The 26,793-nt window shown below is 53.5% G+C and overlaps 1 protein-coding gene across 17 annotated transcripts in view; it reads right to left on the bottom strand.

Annotated features, from left to right (window-relative positions):
- The window catches only part of GRK4 (G protein-coupled receptor kinase 4), a 59,726-nt gene that overhangs the window by 8,203 nt on the left and 24,730 nt on the right, over positions 1-26,793 (bottom strand). For 5 of the 17 annotated variants that reach the window (XR_006060222.2, XR_006060219.2, XR_006060226.2 and 2 more), the window contains 12 exons: positions 24,521-24,624; positions 21,048-21,140; positions 19,816-19,879; positions 16,079-16,219; positions 13,859-14,088; positions 7,374-7,463; positions 6,480-6,637; positions 6,185-6,393; positions 4,801-4,938; positions 1,661-1,798; positions 1,086-1,238; positions 470-985 (listed from right to left, as the gene is read on the bottom strand). Coding sequence is in view for 4 of the 17 variants with exons in the window: in XM_042251708.2 (XP_042107642.1) it covers positions 1,086-1,238; positions 1,661-1,798; positions 4,801-4,938; positions 6,185-6,393; positions 6,480-6,637; positions 7,374-7,463; positions 13,859-14,088; positions 16,079-16,219; positions 19,816-19,879; positions 21,048-21,140; positions 24,521-24,624 (1,518 nt within the window). In the remaining 13 variants the exon portion in view is untranslated. Of the gene's footprint in view, positions 1-469; positions 986-1,085; positions 1,239-1,660; positions 1,799-4,800; positions 4,939-6,184; positions 6,394-6,479; positions 6,638-7,373; positions 7,464-10,060; positions 10,099-13,858; positions 14,089-16,078; positions 16,220-19,815; positions 19,880-21,047; positions 21,141-24,520; positions 24,625-26,793 lie in introns of all 17 variants that reach the window. The other 12 variants (XR_009601192.1, XR_009601191.1, XM_060417709.1 and 9 more) reach the window with 10 other exon arrangements.

The raw sequence follows: 26,793 nt of genomic DNA on the forward strand, positions 1-26,793 counted from the left end.
TCTCAAGGCAAAAATACCGGAGTGGGTTGCCATTTCCTTCTCTGGGGGTTCTTCCCGACCCAGGGATGGAACCTGGTCTCCTGCACTGCAGGAGTCTTTACCACTGAGCCCCCAGGGAAGACTTAAGTGCACAGAAAACTCCATGGGGAGGAAGTGCTGCTTCCAGGCAAGCAAAACCCTTAACCGTCCCCTCCCACTTGCTTCATGTGGTGCAGGACGCTCCATTCGGCAGAGATGGGCGCTGGTGCGTCCCGCTCCCCCGACTCACATGGCTCGCCCCATCCCACACCCACCGCCCACTGAGCTGCTCTGAGCAGGCGGGGTGGACGGCTTCTTCCTGTATGACTGTGTGGAGGGTCCCCCGCACGGTATGTGAGACCCCACAGCGTGGACTCAGCGACGACTCCCACTGAGACACCCAGAGGAGCGCGGGTTAATTGCTACCCAGCCCCCCGTTCTGAGAGGAGACCTGGCCACATTCTCTGGGTTTATACTGAGACACGATGGATGAGATGTTTAGTGGATGACCGAGGCAAAATCCCTCTGGAGCGGACAGGGTATACGGCAGGATGATCCACGGTCCAAGGAGACTTGGAAGCCACTCCTGAGTTTAATGCTACCACAGAAAGCCTCTCCAAACACTCTTCCACATTCAAAGGCGAATCAGCTTCCCCATGTCCGCGGGTGAACGACACAACAGCTCTGAGAATCAGAACACCACCAGGCAGAGACTGAAAGGGCTTTCGTTCTTTTACGCTGGCTCTTCGGAATGCTTCACGAGCCTAGTGTGAGACGCATTGCCATGGACAGCGGGGTCTCTTTCCGAGTGCTGGAGCCATTTCTTCTTTTGCCATCAGGACAGAGTTCATACCAAGAGCAAACATCTCTGGGCGGGCTCTTCTCGCCGCTCACACACACCGCCTGGGCAGCTTGCACACCGTGTGCATCCCCTCACACAACAGGCGCTGCAATCACACAACAGGCGCTGCAGAAACAATGCTGAGCATGGAAGGCCCTGCCGCAGCAGGAGACACCCCGTAACAGGCCACGGTAAAGCAGCAACAACACGGCGGCCGCACCCTTACCCCTCTGGAGAAGAGCCTGTGGAAGAAGCCTCTCTTCTGCCTGGGAACTTGCTGACTCATCTTCTCATCTGGCGCTAAAACCACAACTGGCTCGTCCACAGCTGGCTCGTTTTCACTTTCGTTGATGTCCTTGAAACATTCAGACTCGATCATCTGTACCCACAGAAGGGCAGGACAGAGCAGTGATGGGGGTCCGCGTCCCCCCCAGCCCTCAGCCCAGCACTCAGCAGCCACTCTGCTCCCATCCCCGGTTCCCACTACCCTTGCTTCCTGACCTCCTCCTGGGGAAGGCCACATGGCTGCCAATGTGACCCCCCCCCAAGCATGACCTGCGGGAACTCAGGGAGCAGGACTCAGGTTGGCAGGTGCCCAGCGGACCCCAGAGCCACCTCTGTCCCCTTCCCGAGGGGCCAGGGGCAGCTCCTCAAATAATTTCACCTCCAAATATGCACACATGCGCACACACACACACAAATGGATGCGTGTGCAAAGCAGCTAAAGAGCTATTTCACAGCAGAAGCTGTTCACTCCTCAGGGGCAGCAGGTAGCTGCGGCCTGCACCGCGGGGACAGCACCTCGTTCTGCCAGGGGATGGACACACAGCCCGTGACGAACTCGCTGTAGAAGCCGCTGTCTGTGCTGTCCAGCTGGATGCCCCGCACCGCGGAGAACTGTTCGATGTCCAAGATGTCCTTGCAGTAAACCGCCTGTGGCTGTCGGCAGGAACAGAGGCGTGGCTGAGGGTTTCCCCCATCACGCTTGTGACGCCCGAGGCTCACACAGCTGCGCGCCTCCGCTCCGCACTCTCGTAACTCTCAGAGCCACAGGCCCCTGCTCACCCACCGCGCTCGGCCATGAGGCCCCGGATGGGCCCCCTTTCTTTTCTGCATGGAAACTGGGTCACAGCAGAGGCCGGGGATGGAGGAGGGCAGACAGGATGCTCTCGCTGGAGCACCAGCCCCGAGCTGGGACAGGAGCCAGGCCTGCAGCCCCGCCCGCGCTCATAGCTAGGGGCGTGTGGGAGCCCGGCCGCCACCTCTGGAGCGGGACTCGAGGGCGGGACCCCCGGGGCCCTGGTTAGGACTGGGCCATCCCACCAGGCAAGGAGCTGGAGCTGGGAGCCCAGGGCAGGGCGGCCCTCAGGGGCCTGTAGAGGGGACCAAGGGGAGCACTGAGGTCGTAGGTCAGAACCCTGTCCTGCCCCCACACCAAACCACCCGACACTTGTCTCGGACGCCACTGTTCACGGCCCCAGCCCCTGGTTACGTGCAGGAGCTGCCCCAGGACAAGCCCGGTGCCTCTGCCCCTTGCTCCACGCACCACCTGGCATGCCCTCCCTCTGCCTCAGGATGGCTGCCCTCCCGGCCTCCACGGGCCGCGGCTGGCAGTGTCCAGCGCCCGGTGGGAAAGGCTCCCACCAGTTTCCTCATCCTGCAGCCCGTCTGGCTGCCTGGCTCAGGGAGTCCAAGCAAGTTCTCCCGAGACTCTGGGGCCTGGAACTGAGGCTCAGGAGCCACATTTTGCGAGGACTCACTTAGAGAACCAGGCTGCGGCCGCGGCACATTCCATATAAACACAGTGAGTCCTGACTTGCAGAGCCAGAACGATTTTAATGGCACATCTCAGGTTCATCACGGAATGTTTCATGCAAAGATGGGCACAATAAAGGACACAAACCGGATGTACAGAAGCAGAAGAGATTAAGAAGAGGCAGCAAGAGACAGAACTGTACAAAAAGGTCCCAGTGACCCAGATAACCACGAGGGTGTGAGCACTCGCCTCGAGCCAGACCCCTGGAGCGTGAAGTCAGTGGGCCTTAGGAAGCATCACTATGCACAAAGCTAGTGGAGGGGATGGAATTCCAGCTGAGCTGTTTAAAGCCTAAAAAATGATGCTGTGAAAGTGTTGCACTCATTATGCCAGCAAATTTGGAAAACTCAGCAGTGGCCACAGGATTGGAAAAGGTCAGTTTTCATTCTAATCCCAAAGAAAGGCAATGCCAAAGAATGCTCACCACCCCCACACACACACAATTGCACTCATTTCACATGCTAGCAAGGTAATGCTCAAAATCCTTCAAGTCAGTCTTCAACAGTATGTTAACAGAGAAATTCCAGTTGTACAAGCTACATTTAGAAAAGGCAGAGGAACCAGAGATCGAATTGCCAACATCTGTTGGATCATCGAAAAAGCAAGAGAGTTCCAGAGAAGCACCTGCTTCTGCTTCATTTACTTCATTTGCTCTGGATCACAGCAACTGTGGAAAGTTCTTCAAGAGATGGAAATACCAGACCACCTGACCTGCTTACTGAGAAAGCTGTATGCAGGTGAAGAAGCAACAGTTAGAACTGGACATGGAACAACAGACTGGTTCCAAATAGGGAAAGTAGAACATCAAGACTGTATGTTGTCACTCTGCTTATTTAACTCCTATGCAGAGCACATCATGCGAAATGCCAGGCTGGATGAAGAACAAGCTGGAATCAAGATTGCCAGGAAAAACAGCAATAACCTCAGATATGCAAATGACATCACCTTTAAGGCAGAAAGCGAAGAGGAACTAAAGAGCCGCTGGATGAAGGTGAAAGAGGAGAGTGAAACAGCTGGCCTAAAACTCAACATTCAAAAACCTAAGGTCATGGCATCTGGTTCCATCATTTCATGGCAAATAGCTGAGGAAACAATGGAAACAGTGAGAGACTTTATTTTCTCAGGCTCCAAAATCACTGCAGACAGTGACTGCAGCCATGAACTTAAAAGACGTTTTCCCCCTGGAAGAAAAACCATGACAAACCTAGACAGCATGTTAAAAAGGAGAGACGTCACTTTGCTGACAAAGGTCTGGATAGCCAAAGCTATGGTTTTTCCAGTAGTCATACATGGATGTGAGAGTTGGACCACAAAGAAGGCTGAGCACCAAAGAATTGATGCCTTTGAACTGTGGTGCTAGAGAAGACTCTTGAGAGTCCCTTGCACAGCAAGGAGATCCAACCAGTCCGTCCTAAAGGAAATCAACCCTGAATATTCACTGGAAGGACTGATGCTGAAGCTGAAGCTCCAATACTTTAGCCACGTGATGCAAAGAGCCGACTCACTGGAAAAGACCCTGATGCTGGGAAAGACTGAAGGTAGGAGGAGAAGGGGAAGACAGAGGATGAGATGGCTGGATGGCATCACTGACTCAATGGACATGAGTTTGGTTAAAGTCCAGGAGTCGGCGATAGACAGGCAAGCCTGGCATGCTGCAGTCCTTGGGGTCACAAAGAGTCAGACACGACTGAGCGCCTGAACAATGACGACAGGTTCATCATATTCCACAGAATGAACGCATCTCCACACTTCCTAGTTCGCCTTCGGTAGCCCAAGGCCACCGTGGGGGCGCTCCTCCCAGCTCTGAGCTCAAGGGCCCCGCCAGGCTCTGGGGATGTAACCCCCCGTGGCCCCATAGCACACTCACCAGGGCTGCTCCAGGGCCCGCAGCGCCGAGCCAGGACCCAGTGAGACCCAGCGTGGGGAGGCACATTCAGGACTAAAGAAGCAAGGGTGCCAGCTGTGACAAGGGAAGGGCCCTTGGGGGGGTAGCTGGGGAGGGTCAGGGCTGCCCAGGTTCCTGGCGAGGCAGCGACTCGGGGCGGGTGGCTGCAACTCAGGTGGCAGAGGAGCCAGGAGGGCCGGGGAGGACAGGCCACTCCGTTGCCCCTGACAACACACTTACGTCAGGGTGGAAAGGCGGGTCTAACATGTGGGCCTCCAGCCGCCTGAAGTTGATGTCCCTGAACACGGGGTGTCCCTTGACTTCAGCCGCCCCTTCGCCCCTGCAGCCCAGGCGCTGCGCAGGGTCCTTGGTGAGTAACTGTGGAGGAGCACAAATGAGTCAGCCAAAGCGCCCAGGGTCAAAGGAAACCCCCGGATCTCCACAACCATGGCCAAAGAGTTAGGGAGGCAAAGAGCACCTCCAGCGGAACAGCCACTCAGGTTTTAGAGAATCACCCGAGCCTCAGCACTGCAGATTTTACAGACGTAAAACGCGTGGCGCTTCCAAAAGGAGTTCTAACTAAAGTCCTGCCTCTGAGCTATCGAAAAAATTAAAAGTCAACCAAATAAATCCTTAACAAAAGTTTGACCCTGTAAAAATTAGGGGATGTTGTCTCAAGAAACAGAAGCTGTCTGGGAACTTCAAAGACACCACTTCCATGCCAAGTGACATGGATAATTTTAATTTATCCATTAAACAGATCACTAAGGACCTCAGATGAGGCAAAAATTTAGCAAACCTAGTTCTAAAAATTGTATACTCTTAAAACTAATAGAAAGTGTTTCCTTCAAAAGGATTCCTTACTTATACGTTTACACAGGCAGACCTCTGAGCGACGGCAGGGCCGGATCCAGGGAACAGCAGCGAAGTGAGCACTGCATTACGCAGGCCGCAGATCCCTTAGCTTCCCAGTGCACATAAAAGTCATGCTTATAGTACTCCTCACTCACCCTGCCAGTACCCAGGGCCCAGACCCCTACCTGGATCACCGAAAAGCTCTGGCTGGCCCTGCCCTTTGTCCCGCCCATTGCCGCCTGCCCCTGCCCTCCACCCACAGCCAGCTCCTCCCGCTCCTCCAGGCAGAGCCAGGCCTCACAGTCCACCCGCCCGAGCAGATGAGAGCACCAGGCGTGCTCATGTAAGGGGTGAGAGTGCTGCCCGTTTAGCTCACTGCTGGGGAGGAGCCCAGGGGGGATTCTCAATAAACATTCCTGAATGCAAACCAAGTTTAAAGTTTGCTCAGGAAACCCTTCCTGTTGGCTTAAGAGAAGTAAGTGACAAGGAGAGCTTCTCTCTCTCCCTTATTGCCGGGACGTTCTTGCGGTGAGAGCGGCAGACACGGGGCCGCCATCGAGTCAGGCCCTGCAGAGTGCCCCGGAGGGTCTGCTGCCTGTCAGCACCCCGTGATGTTGGCCAGGACCCGGCGCTGTCCTGCCCTTCAGCAGCACCTTCAGGGACAGCAAACAGTGGCCTCTGCTCTGCTCTGCGGGATCAGAGACCCCGAGAGGAGGACTGAGGGACGGCTGCGTTTCCCTTTCCCCTACCCTGCCCGAGCCCAACCCACCATGCTGCAGATGGACCTGGCGTCCTCGGAGAACTTCTCAGAGTACTGTTCTGTCTCTTTGTTCACTCTCCGCTCCACCTCCTCGCGCTTAACCTTCTCTTTGTATTTTTTGAACGGAGAATGTCCCTCAATCATCTCGTATATCAGACAGCCGAGCCCCCACCAGTCAGGACTGAAGGTGTAGCTCTCAGAGTTGATGACTTCTGGAGCTGCACAACAAACCCAGGAAATTTAAGTTATCTCCCTGTGCTGAATGGCCAACAACACAATTTAAAGTTGATGCTTGTTACTGTACAGATCAACTCTGGAAACGTGAAGCTAACAAGGCAGACACAAAAGGCCGGACAGCATGTGATTCCACTTGGATGAGGACGGAAAGTCCACCAGTGGCTGCGAGGCTGGCAGAGAAGGGGAGGAGCTGGGCTACCTGCTGGCGGGCGCGCGGCTTCTTCTCTGCAGGGATGAGAAGGTTCTGAAATCAGGGGTGGTAGCTGCACTGCTCTGCCTGTACTGAGAGCCACTGAGAGGACACTTCAGACCGGTGGACTGCGTCCAGTGGACACGACTGTGCTCCCACCACAGGCAGTACCGGTTTGACTCCTGATTGAGAACTAAGATCCCACATGCTGCTGTGGAATGGCCAAAATGGACACTCGTGGATTTTATGGCATGTGAATTATAGTTCAGCAAAGCTGTTATTAGAGACAGTTCCCACTGTTCACAGAGTATGGAGTGAATCGTCGCAGATTTAACTACTGTGGGACACGGTGCTCTGTGGGACGGCCCCCTGCCTCTCCATCAGGCAGAGTCAGGCCCCCAGGCTAAGGCCCCAGCAGCCACAGTGGATGTGAGGGTCAGTGCAAGACTCAGCAGAGGCCCTCGGCTCCCTCATATCAGGGGTCCCCTGCTCTGGCAGAGCCAGGCAGGGGTCCCTGCTCGGAGCTGACCCAAGGCCAGGCCTCCGGTTCACGAAGCCTTCAGAATGACTTGGTCACCTTCAGGAGGAGTGTGTGGAGCCAGTGAGGACAGCGAGGAGGCCACTGTCCTGTCCTGGCTCTGCTCTGGGCGGTAAGGGCAGGTGGGGGCGGGTACAGACCTCAGATACCACTGCGCTACCCCACAGCGGGCCAGGACGACCCCAGGGCCCCCCACACGGTCCGCTCTCTGCGTGCTGAGGCTGGTCACGTACCCATGTAGCCCAGCGTTCCAACTCTTCCGCTGATCTTCGCCCCTTCTGGGATCTCCAAGGCCAAACCAAGATCTGAAATCCGGATGTGTCCTGCATGCAGCCAAACAGACGACACAAATCACAGGGGCCAGCAGATACTTTGACAATAAATAATGGAAAAAAGTCTAAAACACAGGGATGGAAGTTACAGCAATTCATACTCAGAAACATTTCTATCTAAAATTACATGACGCTTGTTCCTTGGAAGAAAAGCTATGACAAACCTAGACAGCATATTAAAAAGCAGAGACATCACTGTGCTGACAAAGGTCCAGGTAATTAAAGCTGTGGTTTTTCCAGTAGTCATGTATGATGTGAGAGCTGGACCATAAAGAAGGCTGAGCGTTGAAGAACTGATGCTTTTGAATTGTGGTGCTGGAGAAGACTCTTGAGAGTCCCTTGGACTGCAAGGAGATCCAACCAGCCCATCCCGAAGGAAATCAGTCCTGAATATTCATTGGAAGAACTGATGCTAAAGCTGAAGCTCCACTACTTTGGCTACCTGATGCAAAGAGCTGACTCACTGGAAAAGACTGATTGCTGGGAAAGACTGAAGGCTGGAGGAGAAGGGGAAGACAGAGATGAGATGGATGGACGGCACCACTGACTCGATGGACATGAGTTTCAGCAAGTTCCAGGCGTTGGTGAAGGACAGGGAGGCCTGGCTGCTGCAGCCCATGGGGTGGCAAGAGTCGGGCACGACCCAGGGACACAACGACTATAGAAGACACGCGCATAATGCAGTTTTCTTCGTCACCTCGACCACCAGCTTCATTTCATAAACCAAATCCCCCTTAACGTTTGCAAAACAAACTGCTTCCATGTTCAGAATGGACAAACGGTAAATGTACCTTGAAATGTCGAAGAATAGACGACAGCTTTTTTTTTAACCTAAATTCAATACAAACATCAAGTTCGACTTTACACATGAAAACAGGAAACCTAACGAGCTGTCTATACGGAAACGAAGAAGCACTTGAGCACTTTATACGCCGTCCCTGGCGTATAAAGAACAGGCACCGCAGCGACTGCCGCAGAAACGACGCTGGCTGCCTGCACGTGGACAGGACGAGCAGGGCTACTCCACTCCTGGCCACAGCTGGGAGCCACAGGACCAGCCAGGACGGACAAAACGTCTGAGTGGGAGCCCCACGCTGAGGTGCTCTGCCGCGGCAGCAGGAGCACTGGCAAAGCCTGGTCAAGCCAGACACGCGACCAGGAGCGGGGAACGCACGGAGACGCCCCAGCCACTCCCACCGGGACATCTCCCAAGGCTGGGGGCAGCGGAACCCAAGAGGGGAGACGTCTGAACCCCTAGTGGCTGCCGTGTGGACACAGTCACCTGGGCAGGTTCCGACGCTCGTGCAGAGCCCGATGGAGAGACCGCACTGGAGGTGCGCTTCCTCCCGGGACTGTCAGGAGCCAGAACCAGCCACCCAGGCAAAGGCGAGACGAGCTGCCCAAGCTGGACTCATTTCAAGAATGGCAGGTTCGTTTAATGCTGGAAAACCAACTGGTGGATTAACCATAGTAAAAAACAAACAACATATAGTCATTTTGGGAGAAAACGCACTGACAACATTCAAGTGCCATTTTTTAAAAAGAAAAAATTCTTAAATCTTAATTTCTACAAAAGTACTACAGCATGGATTTCCCCGGTGGTCCAGTGGCTAAGACTTCACACTCCCCTGTATTGGTTCCATCCCTGGTTTGGGAAACCGGATCCCACATGATGTGACTAAAGACCCCACGGGATGCAACTATTAATACAAGATCCATGTGCTGCAATGAAGACCCAGCACAGACACACAAACAAATATTTAAGTGCTACAGCGGATTCCATACTGCATGGCGATACACTGACAGGCTATCCCTGAGATCAGAAATAAGGAAAGGATTCCTGTTACAACTTCTAGGAAACACTGGGTTGAATGTCCCACCTGGTGTCCCGGGGCAACAAACAGAAACCAAAGGGTCAGGAACTGGAGAGGCAGACAGAGAGTGGTCACCTGCTGAGGGTGTGAGGGTGTGTGCGGAAAGGCCACAACCTTCCAGAATGCAGTGGCTTTAGCGAGGTCACAGCCACAAGACCAACTGTGACTGTAACTGAAAGCACAAACCACGAAAGGGAAAAATTAGAAGATGACTTCACTAACTTGAAAACATTTATATTTTATAAAGGACTGGCATAAAAATATACAAAGAAAGCTTAAAACTCAACAATAAGGAAAAAAAAACAATTAAAAATGGGCAGAAGACTTGAAAAGACACATTACCAAACAAGATAAACAGATGGCAAGTGAGCCCATGAAAAGCGTCGTCAGGGAAATACAAATCAAACAAGAGCCCACGCCGCACCTGTGAGAACGACCAGGCAAGGAGGGCGTGGACTCACGCAGCTGAGAACAAAGCAAGGTGAGACAGGAGAGAAAGAAACAGGAGAGAAGACGCTGCTCTTACTGCGAGTTCAACTGAAAATCAGAAGCACCTCTGTTCCCTGCCTAGATGAAGGGGGACGACGGGGAGAGCCCGTTCTGTTCCTAGGAGGGCGCCTCCTGCTGCTACCCCCGGCCTCACTAACTGGTAGGTCCACCCTGACTCGAGTTCCTCTGAACAAAGTCTACAGTTGGCGGGAAAGGCTCGCTCACCGTAATCATCAAGGAGGATGTTCTCGGGCTTTAAGTCCCTGCAAGGGAAGGAAACAACAACACAAAGTCAGTTATTCAGGGCGCGGCACTGGGCTCCATCGGTTCTGGCGGAAAGACCCGAAGACACCTCTCCGCTCTGAGAAACGGCAAGTCCGGCAGGTAACCGCGCCTCCGTCTGCGGGTCCGTGGGAGCCCGCGTGTTGCGACAGCCTCCAGTGGCCACGAGGAGGAGTGGGGGCGGGGGGGGGGGGCTCTACAGACGGCGTGCACAGCACGGGTGCAGAGCTAACCGCTCCGTGTGGCTGCGTGGGCTCCGCAGGAGGCGACCCAGCCGTGAAACGTGCAGCCCAGCGGTGAGGACTCAGTCCTTGGCGAGCCCAGCTCCATTTCTTTCACCATTAATAGACAGTCAAAAGTGTCAACGGCTGGGAATCCCCCGGACAGGAGGGACTCCGTTTCAGGGCCAGATCCTGGCACTGCCCGCCATCCTCACCTGGAGGACCCGTGCGCAGCGCCTGCTTCCAGGGGGCAGCATTCAGGGAGGCCAGACCTCGTGGGGGAGCGTGTGGCCCGTGGCACTGCCTATCACAGTTCACTGCCAAGGAGGGCGACGCCAGACTTCAAATACATGTGTGTCACCAAAGACTAGAGTATCTGAACGCGGCATCTCAAGCTACTCGCCTTCTTCCCTTGGCGAGAAAAAAAGCTAGTCTTCAGAGGATTTCTGTTTAGCCCTGACTTCACGTGTGGTCCTGTCACGGTGGCCCATCCCCCTCAGCACGGCTGCTCCGTCTGCAGCCACGTCTCCAAGAACCTGCAGAGGAGACTGAGGTCAGCAGGACGGAGCAGCCGTTCCGAGGCACTGGTCCCAGGAGAGTCCCACACAGCCCCGTGCCAGCTCAGGAGGCGGGGGGCCGCAGACACTGAGACGCCCTGGGCTGGAAGCTGCACGCCCAGAAGAGAGCAGAGTGACGACGCAGGCATGGGGCTCTGCGAGGAAACCCTTCCTGGGAAGACGTCCCGATACTGTCGCTGGTCTCCCTGGGGAGCAGGGGGCAGGAATGGGTGCCCTCTGCTTGCCCTGCCCAGCCACAAGCAGTCTTGTTTTTTCTGTATTTAAAGAGTCCTGGTAAATGCTGTTGACAACAAGGTAACCCTCCTTGACATGGGACTTTCACAGGCACAGCCGCATGCACAGGACAGCCGCCCGCCCGTCTCACCTCAAACGTCTCACCAGGTGCCCTAAAGCCCCACTGCTCCACGCAAGGCCAGCACCGCTCCAGGGCAGCCAACCCAGGGCCCAGGCAGAGACCCAGCGACTCCCGGCCGCCTCCTTGCCTGGTGTGGGAAGCTGCCCTAAGCCACTCCCACCGGCTTTGCAGTCAGCTGTCAACCAACCACCAGTCACCTGCTCCAAAAGGAGACACGCAGTATGTACTGCACAAAATACCAGTCGGTGGCAGCAACAATGGGCTTCCCAGTGGCGCTGGTGGTAAAGAACCCGCCTGCCAATGCAGGAGATGCGGATTCAGTCCCTGGGTCAGGAAGATCCCCTGGAGGAGAGCATGGCAACCCACTCCAGTATTCTTGCCAGGACAATCCCATGGACAGAGGAGCCTGGTGGGCTACAGTCCATGGGCCTCGAAGAGTTGGACACGACTGAGTGACTTAGCACAGCAGCAATGACATCAGCTACCTGCTTTGGCGTGCTCACTGGATGCCAAGACATGTGCTTAAGCATTTTACACACGTCTCCTGGGACTATCACAGCGTCTCCGGAGGGTGTTTAGACACTCTTGGGGTGTAGGTGCCACTCTTAGAGTGCAGCCATGTCACTGGGTCACCTGGATGCCAGGCGACAAGCTGAGGCCAACTCCAAAGCGGCCTGCTCACACCCTGCCCCACACCACACACTGGGCATCTGCCAGGGCAGAGCGCCACAGCTCAGGCTACAGAGTGTTGTCCTTTCTGAGCCTTCCCTCAAAAACCACTTCCCCTGGACCACTTCCTGTGATCCAGTGGCTAAGGCTCTGAACTGCCATAGCAGAGGACCTGGGGATCCATCCCTGGTCAGGGAACTAGTTCCCACACACTACACACCAGGGTCCTGCCTCCCACTACGGAGACCTGGCACAGACAGAATACGGAAATAAACAAATATCTTAAAATAATGAACGCCCATCCTGTGTGCCTCTTGGTTTTTCGTTTTGGAGCTGCTAAAATAGGAGAGCGTTTTTATTTGTACCACCTCTGTGCAGAGAGGAAGAGGCTCCCTCTAGGACCTGGTCTGAGGAAAGCTGTCACTGGTGGTCTCTGAGGAAAGGCAAGGACACGGGCACCTTCCCTGGGAAGCGTGTGTGGGCGCCTTGGAGGCAGAACAGGCCGTCAGAGTCTGAAGGCCATGGCTCATTCGCTCAACAGACGCTCGGGGGCGCCTCCTGATGGCAGGTCTCGTGGACGCAGTGGGCACGAGAGACCTGCTCAGCCAGTGGGCAGGCGGGAGCCCAGGGTGGAAGGCTGGGGAACGGAACCGTCTGACCAGCGCAGGGAATGCATCTCAACACCAGAAGCAGGCCAAGGCGGCTCAGCCGGACTGAACTGTAACAAGCTCACTTCCTCCAGCAGCCACGTGGGAATCTGAGCTCCTCCAGCCCCCCCGAAAGTCCCAGAGTAGCAGCCCGTGCCCCACCTTCTGCACAACTCATGGTGGGTGGGACCACCACCTACCAGCCCGGCCTGCTGTGAGCTGATCCTCAGGAGACACTCAACTTGGCTCCGGGCCACAAAAGACAAAGAAGAAAAACCACATCAGAATTGGGATGGAGGAAGAGGAAGGTCTTCTAGGAAGTGAGCCAGCCAGGGGGACCGGCCCCAGGATGGGCAACGCGGAGCACTCCGAGGACCGGCCCGGGGAGGGCGCCTCTAGAAAGCGGCCATCTTTGCACTAGTTCTGCACGATGGCAGGAGGGGCTGGAAAGAAAGGCCTCTGAGAGGGCAGACGCACGAGCAGGGCAGGCAAGACGACACCGGACAAGCTCCGGGAGAGCAAGCACATCTGAGGCGGACATGACCTCGGCCACTGGCCATGGGAAACACAGAGGGATTGGACAAATATGCTGGACTGATCTGGGGACCAGATTTGGGGAGGATGTGGGCCAGTGGGGGAGGAGCGGGCAGAGCCCTCGGGAACTGAGAAGGCCAGCTAGACGCACCCACTAGGGGACGAGAGCTCACGGCCCACAGGTGGATGCACCGGGCTGAACGCAGGGAGTGGCCTGGGGCGGCCCCGAACAGTGTCAGCGCCCAGGACCCCAGCTTCTAAAGATGGCGGAGGGACTGCTGTCCCTAAAACCCCGATTTATTCATCACACAAAACTAATTCCATCCACGGCATTTAATTTTCTCTACTGAATTCTAAGATGAAAAAAGTATTAAAATAAGTACAGTTACTTCAGAACATTTGTTATTTTGTTGGAACATCGTCCCCAGTCCTCAGAATAACTGTCAAAATATCTAAGGACCTTGGAAACGGGTTCCTCTCGTGCTTGTGAACAGCAAGGCAACTTAAATAAAAAGTACTTACCAGAGACGGGAGAGAGCTAGAAAGACGCCCAAGGTCTGCCCCTGGTCGGCCACACTCCCAGCATGGTGAGGGCACGGCCCCCACCCTGCCGGCCCTCCCGCCCCAGCCCTCCCCCCACCCCCACCCCCCACCCCCCCCACCCCCCGTGGCCCGTGAGAGCCGCGAGGCAGCCGGACGCTCAGGGCGGACAGGCCTCGAGGCTCCCGCGCCCCTACCTGTACACAATGCGCTCCCGCTGCAGGTCCTCCAAGCCACAGCACAGCTCGGCCGCGTAGAAGATCGCTCTCTGCTCCTCGAAGCCGGGCTCGCCCAGGTTGTGAATGTGAAACTTCAGGTCCCCTCCGTTCATAATGGTTAGCACCAAGCACAGGGACTTTTTGGTTTGGTATGTGTAGCATAAACTAACCTGAGGACAGCAGCATTGTAGGAAAGAAAATGCAAACACCTGCTCACTCATTGGCGGTGCACTCTACTTGCCAGCAACAGTCAAACAGTCCGTGTACATCCACAGTGAGAGCACCGAAATGCTGCCTGCTTTGGGGGAGAAGCGCACCGGGCACCATCGAAAGCCTTTACCCGATGAAGAGCTAACAGCTGCTCTGCGCTGAAAGCAGACAACTTCCTAAGTGTCTGCACGCTCAGTGGCGTCCAACTCTTTGTGACCCCATGGACTGCAGGCCACCCGGCTCCTCTGTCCACGGAATGTCCCAGGCAAGAACGCTGGAGTGGGTTGCCATTTCCTTCTCCAGGGGATCTTCCCCACCCAGGGATCAAACTCGAGCCTCCCACATCCCCCTGCAGTGGCTGGTGGGCTCTTTGCTGCTGGACCACTGGGGAAGCCACGTCTGAGTGAGCAGGCGCCAACCTTCACCGCGAACTTGGGGTGGCGCTCCTCAGAGCCACATTCTAGCTGTCGAGGCCGGCACTCCCCGCTTGCGGACTATCTGCGCTAGGCGTGGAGGTCGGTGGAGCAGGGGGTGCGGAGCTGCTCAGCTCCTCTGCACACGGAGCCCATGTACGGGTTTTAAGTGCCTGTCCAAGCTCTTACCCACTTCCCTGCCGGTCTGCAAGTCAGTTTACACCCGTGAGCACCCCATACGCGCCCTTCTGGGGTTCTGGCTGGCGCTGCGTTTCACTCATCTTACCGCCACCACAGCCTGAGGCTCCCAGCCCGTGGACAGGGCACCCCCACTGTTTGGTCAGGGCATCTGTAGTTCTTATAGTGTTTTACAGCTTCCAGTGTAGAAGTCTTGCATGTTTCATTGGATTTTTGTCTTGATTCTGATGTTTCTTAATGCTATTGTAAATGGTTTCAATCGAAGTTTTTTGAACTGTTTCGTATCTAATTGGTGCCATAGCTAATAACCTGGCCCAATTCTCAACCAGTTATCTAGAGGGTCTTGGACTGCCTACACACAGTCATGTTGTCGTGGGGGGTTGGGGAGGGGCCGTGGGGAGGAGGAGATGAAGTCGACAGCAGTACCAGTCAGGACCCCCTCAGGTCAGCCGTAAGCAGAAAGTAAAGAACAGAATCAAGGGAAAGGAAAGTATCTCCGGGATCCTGGCAAGAGGCCAGGAGTACAGAAACCAAAATACTGTGTTCCAGTCGAGTGAGCCGTAACTATTATCTACGTCCCTTCCGTAGCACCAGGCTGTAGATTCTGGTGTTTGGAGGCAGTTACACAAACATGTTTAAAGCGACTCTAAGACGAGCCCGTTTTATCAAGGCTTCTCTTGTAAAGCGCGCACGGAAGGCTGGCATGTCACACACATAGTAAAGCCCTGCTGTAAACTAGGCGGCAGCTCTGAAGGCCTGTCTGTCTTGGAAGCTTTGTGCCCAGCACGAAGCACTGACCTCAGAACTGAGAAGCAAATGACACCATGAAGCCTTTTGTAAGTTGTCTTTCCCTCTCTTCCTTCAACATGTAATTAGGTGGAGGAAGCAGCTGTGGAGATGAAAACCCCGCTACTTAACACACAGCATGGACCCAGGACCCCTGGGCTCAGCCCTGACCCACAGTGAGGATGGAGTCAGGCCTCACACAACTTGGCTCGCTGGCTGAGGCTGAGTTGTGAACCTGCGCCGTCAGAAAGAGGGTGGAGGCAGACACAGATGAGGCCCAAGTGAGGGGCCAGGCAGAGAAGCATCTTCAAGCCTCTCGCCCAGCTGGGGCTTCGGCCAACTGCAGGGTGAGCCCAGCCGCTGATGCCACCAGGAGGGCAGAGGGTCAGCGGCAGACTGGGCAGTGCCTGTCTGTGTCCAGGGAGGGCTGGGCAGGGCAGTGGAGCGCTGCTCCTGTACGTCTCCTCTCAGTGGCGGGGCAGTGAACTCCGCACACGCTCAGCTAGGGTGGGCATGTGTCCAGCGGCAGGTGCGCTGGACAAACACCACTTGCCCAGCTCCCCATCCCCGGGAGGACAGAGGAGATACTTACTACAAACCTACTGTGCACTTTCTCTAGGATCCTCTTTTCGTTCAGGGCCATGGCCTCCCCTTTCCTCCTCTTTATCCTTTTCTTCTCTAGCTTCTTACAGGCGTACATTTTTCCTGTAGCTCGCACTTGACAAGCACAAACCTAGTTTTTTTAAAAAGAAAAACAACACAACAGTTCATACCCACTTGGCAGTTCTGAGGCTACAGAGAGAAAAGTGTTCTCCATGACAATTCCCTCTAAGTCAAGAGCAGCGTGGACTCTGTGGGGCCAAGACCACGGCCGCGGCTGGGTCCCCGTGGGCACTTCCCTCTGACCCTCGGGTCCTTGTTTAAGAAGGGAGCTTATGAACCGCACAGTGACAGCGGAACTCGCTCTGTGAGATCCTGCTGCATCTGCTTAAACATGTCTCCCCGTGTCTTTCTACTTTCTGTACAAGAACAAAAGTTTCTGACAGTAAACATTCTTGATTATTTTAAAATTCAAGAATACGTGTGTGTCATAGAGTCCACAGACTTTCATGCCTTTACCTAATTAGCTCTTAAAGTAATACTTATATGTTACCTCACATTATGAAAGCTTCCAAACAAAGGTAAGTGAAGGGAACAGTACAATAAAGCTCCCAGCGCCCAGCTTCCCTGGGGGCTCGGTGGTAGAGAACCTGCTCACCAATGCAGGAGCTGTAGGGGACATGACCTCGGCCCCTGGGTAGGGAAGATCCCTGGAGGAGGAAGCGGCAACCCGTCCAGTCTTCTTGCCTGGAGAATCCCCCAGACAGAGGAGCCTGGCGGGCTACAGTCCTTGCAGTGGCAGGGTCGGCCCCAACTACGCAACTCAACAGCAACCGCCAGCCTTCCAGCTTCCAGGCTATCGACGCAGGCTGTCGAGGTTCCTCTGCCTGCCGCCTGCCCCACACCCCCCACCTGCACACACACACGCCACACGAGTGCACAGAGGGTTACTCTATTTTTAAAATTTTAATGAAAGTAACTTTGAATATTTATTTATTTGGCTCTGCCAGCTCTTAGCTACAGCACGTGGGATCTTTGTTGCATTGTGCAGGATCTTGAGGTGGGGCATGGGAAATCTTGTTCCCTGGCCAGGGATCGAACCTGGGCCTGCTGCACTGGGAGCATGGAGTCTTAGCCGTGGACCACCAGGGAAGTCCCCCAGAGGATTACTCTAAAAGTGAATATAAGACATGATATGATTTTATCCATTGACCAAAATAATTTTGTGGCAAAATATAAACCTCACTGTGGAAAATATTGAAAGTATTAATAAAGACAATGATAAAATGCCCAAATTCTAAGATAACTATCACTGATACTGTACTGTGTAAGCTTTGAAGTGCCCTTTGTACATATATATGTAAGGATATATAGCTTGCTCCCCCACAACCTCTGGCTTTTAGGGGAAATTGGGCTTATGTTACAGAACAGATAATATTTTATAATCTTACTATGTGACCATCTTCTCATTGTTAAATGTTCTACAAATACGTGACTACTCCAAAACGCAGTTCATCATTTTGCAACCACGAAGTCTTGGCACATAGTCTTCGCACATGAAGACTTATCACACACTGAAGACAGATTCCTTCAAGTGGAGTTGCCAAGTCAGAGAGCAAGAAGGGAGAAGGGGTGGGGTGCCAGGCTCTGCAGCCGCTCAGCTGCTGCTCACAGCGATGGTGAAGCAGGGCTCATGAGGTCTCTCCAGGAGGAGACCACGGCAGGTCCCCCCTCCCCGATCACACAGCTGGGAGCGGAGGTGCAGGAGCTTGACCTCAGGGGGCGTGGGTCCCAAGGACGTGCTCTCTCCAACGCCCACCATGCAGGCAACGCTGCTCGCCCAGCCCCTGTCCACTGCACCGGCCTCGGGACCCACCAGGGCTGCCTGGAGGGCTCAGGGCTTGAGTGAAAGCGCTGCTGTTGACCGAATGAGACCGAAATGTTGGCCTTTCACACTGCCCGAAGAGGTGCCGGCGTTTAGCAGAGGAAAGCGCACTGCCGGCATCTGGACTGAAAGGGCCCCAGGTGTCCGCCGAAGTCGCAGGGTTCTAACTGGCATTCCCGCGAGAAGTGGGCCGCCACTGGCCCCCGCCCGGGCCTGGCGCAGTGCAGCACGCCCAGAACACGTCTGTGAAAATCCACAGCCGTTTGTCCTCCCACCTGTTTGTTTGGGAGCACCAGTCAATGCGTTTAAAAAGTGCCATACGAGATCATAAGCACACCGAGTCTTTTCACAACAGTGGAAACTTGCCGACGTGTTTCTGCTGAATCCATTGTTGAGGCCTCTGTGTGGCCAGACCGCGGGCTTCACAAGAGCCCGGTGCTGGAAGCTTCCTTCCTCTGCTCCTCACAAAGCCCGAGCTCCAACCCCGGAGGCAGCGTGGGGCGGGTGGCGTGGACTGAGCGCTCCAGAGGCACGCCAGGCGATGGACTCCTTGCAGACGCATCTCCCACCGAGGGCCCAGCACGCTGGGGCAGGGCTCACAGAGCACCAGGCAGCCTCCAGGGCCACAGCGGGCGCCCCGCGGGCTCTCCCAAGGCTGGCACACCTGCCAGTCCCTCTCGCGGCCACTGTGAGTGATGACAGGAGGCCCCTGCGGTGTGACTCCTCCCAGGCTGGTGCTGGCCGGGGCTCTTGCCTAGAATTTGGGAGCGCGTGCCGTGTGAATCTCATGCAGACGGCATGCCCGGCTCTGACCCGGCTCTGACCCAACTCTGGGACTTAGGAAGGCTTGAACTCAAAGTGACCACTCCACTCACTCAACGAGGCCACTAGCGTCTCCCTCAGCTGCTGCACAGAGTGTGACGGGACTCTGAGCACCGACCACAGCTGTCTCCAATCCCATTTAAGGACCATCTCTCATGAACTTGTGGGTGGTGTCTTAAGGATTTTCCCCAATTTCCATATTTTCTAACACCTTTTGAAGTAGGTGTAAGGTACATACACGTCCAGAGCTGAGTTAAAGAAGCATATCCAATAATACTTAATAAAATTTAGCAATATACTCTATGGACTTCCCTGGTGGCTCAGACGGTAAAGCCTCTGTCTACAATGCGGGAGACCCGGGTTCGATTCCTGGGTTGGGAAGATCCCCTGGAGAAGGAAATGGCAATCCACTCCAGTACTCTTGCCTGGAAAATCCCATGGATGGAGGAGCCTGGTAGGCTACAGCCCATGGGGTCGCAAAGAGTCGGACACGACTGAGCGACTTCACTTTCACTTTCAATATACTCTACTACGTGAACTTCCAGGCTAGTCCTCAGTTATAAGAATGGAATAACATGTAAGAATTAAAGATATTTTAAAAATAATAATAATAAAAATAAAAAAAAAAAGAGAGAAAGGAATGGCAAAAAAAAAAAAAAAAAGAATGGAATAACAGAAATTCCACCATATGGAAACAGAATAATCTTTTCAGTCAGGACAACCTTACTAAAAACTTGAACAAGAACATGAGAAAACAACCTCTTTGAGAACTAAGAACTGAAATGTAAAATCACAAAGATAGTGAATCATTCTCCCCACCACATCTCTGAATTTTTTAAGAGCATGTACCTTTTGCTCAAAGTTCAATCTTAATTCTTGTGGCTGCTAAAAGTATACCTAAAATACACAGCAAAGAAATAAATGGATTTATAGAGTTGATACGTTACCTGAAGATCACGCCTTTCCGTGACCCTCTTCGGCTTTTCTAGAAGTACTGCTCACAGTTGTCAGGTACGACTTACCTCTCCAAACCCGCCTTTCCCCAGGACTCTGTAGTGCCTAAATGTGCTCTTTGTCACCGGTTGCCTAATTAATCACAAGGGAAAAAGAAAGCCTCAGGTCTCTCTCACATCACATTGCTATTTGGAAAGAGAAAAATCTACCTAGCCACTGGCCTGGCCTGAGAAGGGGACCCGGGGGAGGGTGCCCAGGACCAGCTGCCTGTGCTCAGAGGGAGGCTCCTCAATGGGACAGCTTTCAAGAGACAAGCACGTTAACTTTCAAAACTGTGAAAACACTGGAGACAGACGCAAAATGACCCTGCTGTCCTTACTGCCTGAACTAAGCCCAAGTCTGCAGCCAGCCCACACCATGAGATCTCTCTGTGTCCTCTTTGGCACAGCTCTTGGGGCCTCTCAGAAGGCTGGCGAGGGAAATGGCCTTGACAGGGAGCTGCTCTTTGAAGATAGAACCTCAAAGGCGGTGTTGACACCGTCGCAAGAGAAACCTGTATGAGCTAGAACTGAAATTTAATAAATCAACAATCATTGTAACAACAACACTGGTGGCAGCTAACACAGAGGATGAGACGGCCAGATGGCATCACCGACTCAATGGATGTGAGTCTGAGTGGACTCCGGGAGTTGGTGATGGACAGGGAGGCCCAGCGTGCTCCGTCCATGGGGTCGCAAAGAGTCAGACACGACTCAGCTGTGCGACTGAACACTTCCTGGGTACTTCTGTTGCGCACCGAGCCCTGTGCTGAGTGTTCCACACTCACGCCTCCGGTGACTCTAGCGTCCAGGGTGGTGGTGGTATATTCTCCAAGCCGTGTCTCCCTCTCTGTGACCCCATGGACTGTAGCCCACCAGGCTCCTCTTGTCCACGGGATTTCCAAGAATATTGGAGTGGGCTGCTATTTCCTTCTCCAGGGGGTAGGTCACCCAAAGCCCACTCAGGCCACACCACTGAGGACACATAGCTAGTAGGCGTCTGGGTAGAGGCTGAGATGGCAAAGAGCCGAGCACCACGCAGATTCTGTCTCTGTGAACCCAGGACATGGTCTACTGACTCACGGTGGCACCAGCAGGGCTAACTGTCATTTTAACAAGAGGAAAAAGAGCCCACTGGATCAGAAGAAATTGCACAATATTAATAATAAGATCTCCAATCGTATTTTGACAGAAAGGTATACATCAGTCAGAATGCAGTAATGGAAGTCACGATTTGTTTTCACTGAATGATGAGAACATACCTTTCCAGCCATTTCCACTGTAAAAATCGAGAAAAATATGCACTTCCTTGGTATTCTTCAAATGCCTCTTCACTTAAATGGTCATGGACAATTCTAGAAAGAAATTTTATGCAACTATGTACATCTGGCTGCAGTACAAAATGAAGACAACTCTGTGATTTAATGCATGAGTGAGCGCTGGATATGGGAAAATGAATCATTACCCATAATTCAGTATACTGAATTTTGCAACTACAGAATCTCACACTAGTTTCCAATGCTACCAGTGAAAACATGTATGCAAGAATTCAAAAGAAATAAAACCAATTTACCTTCTTAAAATCAGAGGTACTTTTTAAGTATTAGAATATCAGTGAAGTAACTACTTGATAAAAATAATCTCTCAATAGAAAAACAATAGTTTAAAATATACTTGAGGGGTGTGTGTGTGTGTGTGTGTGTGTGTTCGCGCGGGCATATGTGTGCCTGCACACGTATTTCAGGAGGGAATATAAACAGTTTGCAATTAACATTGGTGTAAATGTGTAAATGATAACAGTCACAGGGTAGGAACTGTTAATATGTGATATCATCTTTTTTAAATATTAAAAATAAAGCTCTCAATGACTTCCCTGGTGGTACAGTGGTTAAGAATCTGCCCACCAAGGGAGGGGGCATGGGTCTGACTTCTGGTCCCAGAAGGTCCCACACGCCGCAGGGCAACTAAGCCCAAGAGCCACAGCGCGGAGCCCACGGGCCGCACTGCTGAAGCCCAGGTGCCTAGAGCCCGTGCTCCGCAGCAGAGAGGCCACCACCGCGGGAAGCCCGTGCGCCACAGCGAAGAGCAGCCCCCTCCCCGCAGCCAGAGAAAAGCCCCGCGCAGCAAGGCCCGGTGAGCCAAAGACAGTAACACAATTAACCATTGGAGCACTCAGTACGTCATTTGATGATACACGTTTCTTGAAGAAATCTTCTGCAGTGAGCCCTGCCTCTTAGGGTAATTTATGACTCTGTGATACCAGGAGTACACCCAGTCCTTGGCGAGTAGGTGAGGAACAGGACGCAGCCTGCCCTTTAAAACGGCGCTGCAGTGGATCAGCGTCTACGGAGCTGACACCAGAGGGACTGTCCACAGCCCGTCCACAGCCCGTCCTGACGACTCTGACCGCTCAGTCAAGGAGACAGGTGAGTCGGCGTCCAGCTGGGGGACGGGGGTGGCCAAGGCCCTGCGGGTGCAGCACACTGGCCCTGTGTGGGGAGCAGACGGAGCCCGCCTGAGCCACAGCAGAGTCACTGACAGAGAGAGAGGAAGCCATTCCCTGGGCGAGGTGGAGTTGGACTGGGAGTGACCACAGCCCATCTGGGAGCCACTAGTAGGTCGTGAGTGAGGAGGATGTGAGGATAATCCCAGCACCGCGCTGGTTTCAGACTTCTGAGCAAGTCACTTGATTTGTTTCCCTTTATTTTGTACAAAGAAGTTATTCAGATGTTCCTGGATTGGCTGATGTTATAGCACAGCACTTCTCAACTTGTGTTCTGAGGCTCCCTACTTCCGAGACCCTTGAGAGGGAGTCGGGGCTTCCCTGGTGGCTCAGCTGGTAAAGAATCTGCCTGTAGTGCAGGGGACCTGGGTTCGATCCCTGGGTTGGGAAGATCCCCTGGAGAAGGGAAAGGCTACCCACTCCACTATTCTGGCCTGGAGAATTCCATAGTCCATGGGGTCGCAAAGAGTCAGACATGACTGAGTGACTTTTACTTTAGAGGGAGTTCAGTAATGATATGCGCTTATAAAAGCACTAAGTCATCCATCACCGTCTTAAACTCTCACTCTCACAGAAGGGCTTACCAGAGGCCACAGCCCAGGTGACTGCTCTGCAGGACAGCGGAACATCAGTGCCGTCACAACCCACATCAACACGAACTCTCTGTCAGTGACACTGGGTGCTGAGTGGCGGCCACGGCAGTCCTAGAACCGAGCCCGCCCCGGAGGCCGGGCCCTCACGCCCCCATGTGTGAGCAGGGGTGGCCCTGCCCCGGGGCTCCTGTCCCCGGCGAGCACGCGGGCAGCTCAGCTCCAAACACCTGTGACCCAGTCAGGATTCTAACACTGTCAGCTCAGTTAATCCCCTTTATAAAGGTCCTTCGGTGTCTCCATGAAAGAACACAAACACTGCCTGATTCTGACTTGTTTGTGTACTTCATGGTCTGTATAAATCAGTAAGGTCAACGACTAAGTCAACCTCCCAGAATGTCAACTTTACTCCCCAATACTCTTGCCTCAAAACAACAGACTCTGCGCCACCGCCCTAGTCTGGCACATGAGCCTACTGCCCACAATTTGTAAATATGACACTGAAAACTGCGCATCAGCTCAGCACTGGTTTCTGCTATGTTCGTCTTCACACTCCCACTAACCATCACGTGCGGATGGCCACCAGAGCTTCGTGTGGGAAGCAGAGAGGACTCACTTAGCTCACTACGCAGGACCAGGATTCTGGGAACCAAACTGAGAAAGGAAGGTCTGGGGGAAATAAAGGCCGTAACAAGACGGGGATGAGCCAGAATAATAAGAACCCAAACTCCTAGAGGCCACACGAGGCTGTGCTGCCGTCCCCGGTTATCCGATGCCACATGCAGCTGATGGTAAACGACAGCTAATCAACATGTAGGAGTGAAGAGCCACCTGTCAAATGAACTAATCAAGCAGATGCCTGAATACCAGCACCTGTTTAAAGATTATCAGCTGTTCTATCTTGAAATTCCTGCACAGAGAAGGCAGAATTTTGGACCAGTCTCTCCAGCCACGTGCAACTCCCATGGATTTCGACATCGGAACAGAGTTTCAACAGCAGAAGCAGGGAGGGGAAAGGAGCCTCTCTGGGGCGCTCGGACACTCGGCCCTGCTGACGGCCTGCCCTCAGCTCCAGGCTCCTGGGTCGGCCTCGCATTACGGCCGCCCAGGGAGCAGACTCGGGTCCCGATAGGGCAGGGCTCAGCAGGCACGTGTTGAGGGCATGAGCGACACCCGAACGAACGTCTGCTTACAAACGACTCCACGCCTGGGGCCAGGTCACTTCAGCCACCACTCTTTCCTCCTGAGCACACGAGGAAGCTGAACTCAGGCGACTGCTTGGACTCGGGACGTCCCTGCCCTGACTGCAAAGGTCTGCAGAAAAGATATTTTCAGTGCATGCTCTACGGGGCTCCTTTCACCCTGGAACGAGCCCTGTGGAAGGCTGGGCAGAGGGGCTGGGCAGGCAGCAAAGCCACGCCCACGACCTGGCGTTTCAGGATGTCCCTGTGCGTGTTGTAGGCGTCCCTTCTCATCTGCCCTAATCCAGACAGGACGCGCCACGGGGAAGAGGCTGCAGGAGTCCGCGCAGAGCCCCGCCCCGCGCAGAGCCCCGCCCCGCGCAGAGCCCCGCCCCGCGCAGAGCCCCGCCCCGCGCAGAGCCCCGCCCCGCGCAGAGCCCAGGCCGTGTGCGCCCGCTCACCTGGTGCACTCCTCGAAGACGTCTTTGGCTGGGTCCTCCCACAGCCTCTGCCTGCACTTGAGCACCACGTGTTCAGGTATTTCTGGTAGAGGCGGTGGCGAACCCTTCAGATAGCACAAAGCAAACGCGACAGTTACTGATTTAATAAATGACCAGCGGAAGGCAGAATCTCATGCCTATTGACAACCACCACACCGTGAAGGGTATGAAGTGACAGGTCCGGGTGCTCCCTCCGCCCCCACCAGCCTCCCTTTCCTGAGTGCCGTGTCAGCTGCCTCTTCCAGCCGTCCCTCTGCAGGCCCCAAAGACGCCCGTACAGCCTCGTGCACAGCCTGGTTCCTGACACTGGAGACACGGGAGCCACCCAGGTACCCAGCAATGGTGGATGCCCAAACACAGCGTGGCCCATCCAGACACAGAATATTGTTCAGCCTCAAAAAAGCAAGGAATTCTGAGACCTGTTACCACATGGAGGAACCTTAAGGACACTATGCTAAGTGACATAAGCCAGTCACAAAAAGAAATATACGGTATGATTCTACTTACGTGAGGTCCCTGGACTAGTCAGACTCATGGACAGAAAGCAGATGGTAGGTGGCCAGGGGCTGCGGGCAGGGGCCGTGGGAGTTAGTGTTTAATGGGGACAGACCCACAGTTGTGCAAGATGAAAACCGTCCAGGAGACGGGCGGTGGTGACGGTCTGCACGTGTGTGAACGCACTTAACTCTACTGAACTGCGCACCTCGAGATGGTTACGATGGGAAATTTGGTGTGTTTTTTTTTAATCACAATTGAAAATGTAAACACACAGACTCAGAAAGAGACACATTTTCCCCCCCACAGAAATGGGATAAATACATGTGTAGTGTGGCAGGTGTATACTGAGACACGTTTTCCCCCTCACAGAAATGGGATAAATACATGTATAATGTGGTAGGTGTATACTGATACCCACAGGGCTGCCCTGCCTCCTCAATGACTGCATGGCTCCTAGAGAACGGGCTTCTGCCCCCTCAACAATTCCAGTTGCCAGTTCTTGCCACGGCAAACATCACTACCGTGAACGTTTTCCACAGCTGTGTTTCATAAGGTAGATTCCTAGAGGGAAAAATACTAGCTCAAAGGATACACACATTTAAAACACTGGCATTTATTGCAAAACTGCTCTGCAAAAAGGCTCTAGGAGTCTATATTCTCACCAACATCCCACACACCAGCTCCCCCCTCTCCAGAAAACACAGCAAAACTGCTGTCTGGATTTATTGATAGAAAACACACAGACCACATTCAACTGTACGTTGAACCTACTGATTCCTGTCTGTGGGGCAGCTGAATAACCGCAATACAACTTTCTGTTTTCTACAAATCAAAGCAGCTATTTCATCAAAGATGCTGGACTACTGGTAGACATATACAAGAAGTAAACTCACATTTCCCCCAAAACCAATAATACTGTTATAACTAATAATGAGTAATAGCTGTCATGCAAATGGCCTAGAACAAGTGATGCATTCTGTCATTCAGCCTCATAACAACCTGATGGAAGAGGCTCGACAAACCATGGAACATTCTGGAACAGCCGCAGAAGCAGCAGTGGAGCCTCACCTGAGCAGTGTGCCCCCAAGACCACTTTCTTGCTACAGGGAGAGGCTACGATGAGGGTAAACAAATCTGGTCACTCACTGACTCATCAAATACGCATTGTTCCAGGCACAGGGCCAAACAGAAAACAAGACAAAATTCCCAGTAGACACAGCCATTAAATTCCAACGCTTGTCTCAAAAATACACATTTTACAGAAATAGCTCTTAGGGTTTTCCATAGTATTATTTCTCCTCCAAAGGTCTCAATTTCCGGAAGCTAAATTAAACAGGTTAATTCTATGAAGACTATTTAATGACTTACTCCAAATAGAGATCCTTCCTTCAGTGTCTTAGAAAACACACTAACAGAAATTTATTTCCACAGGAAGGAAAAGCAGTGCTCAGATCCCCCACGAGCAGAGACGTGAGGCAAGCTAAGTGCGGCAAGCCGAGGATGGGACCACTGGCCTGATACCAAGCACGAGGAAAGTGGAATACAGATGGCTCCTTGGCTTTAAATCAGGGAACAGTACTTATTTTTCAGGAAAGGTAACTGCCAGATAAAATTTACCAAATGACCCAGTGCCTTACTTTTTAAAGTTCTGGACAATGAGAACTCTGATGGGAAAGTCCACTGGTGGGGACGGAGAGGGGGTAGTTTTTGCAGATATATGCTTATCATCCTCTGTT

The sequence above is a fragment of the Ovis aries genome, chromosome 6, assembly GCF_016772045.2.
Source record: "Ovis aries strain OAR_USU_Benz2616 breed Rambouillet chromosome 6, ARS-UI_Ramb_v3.0, whole genome shotgun sequence".
In the NCBI taxonomy this organism is placed as follows: domain Eukaryota; kingdom Metazoa; phylum Chordata; class Mammalia; order Artiodactyla; family Bovidae; genus Ovis; species Ovis aries.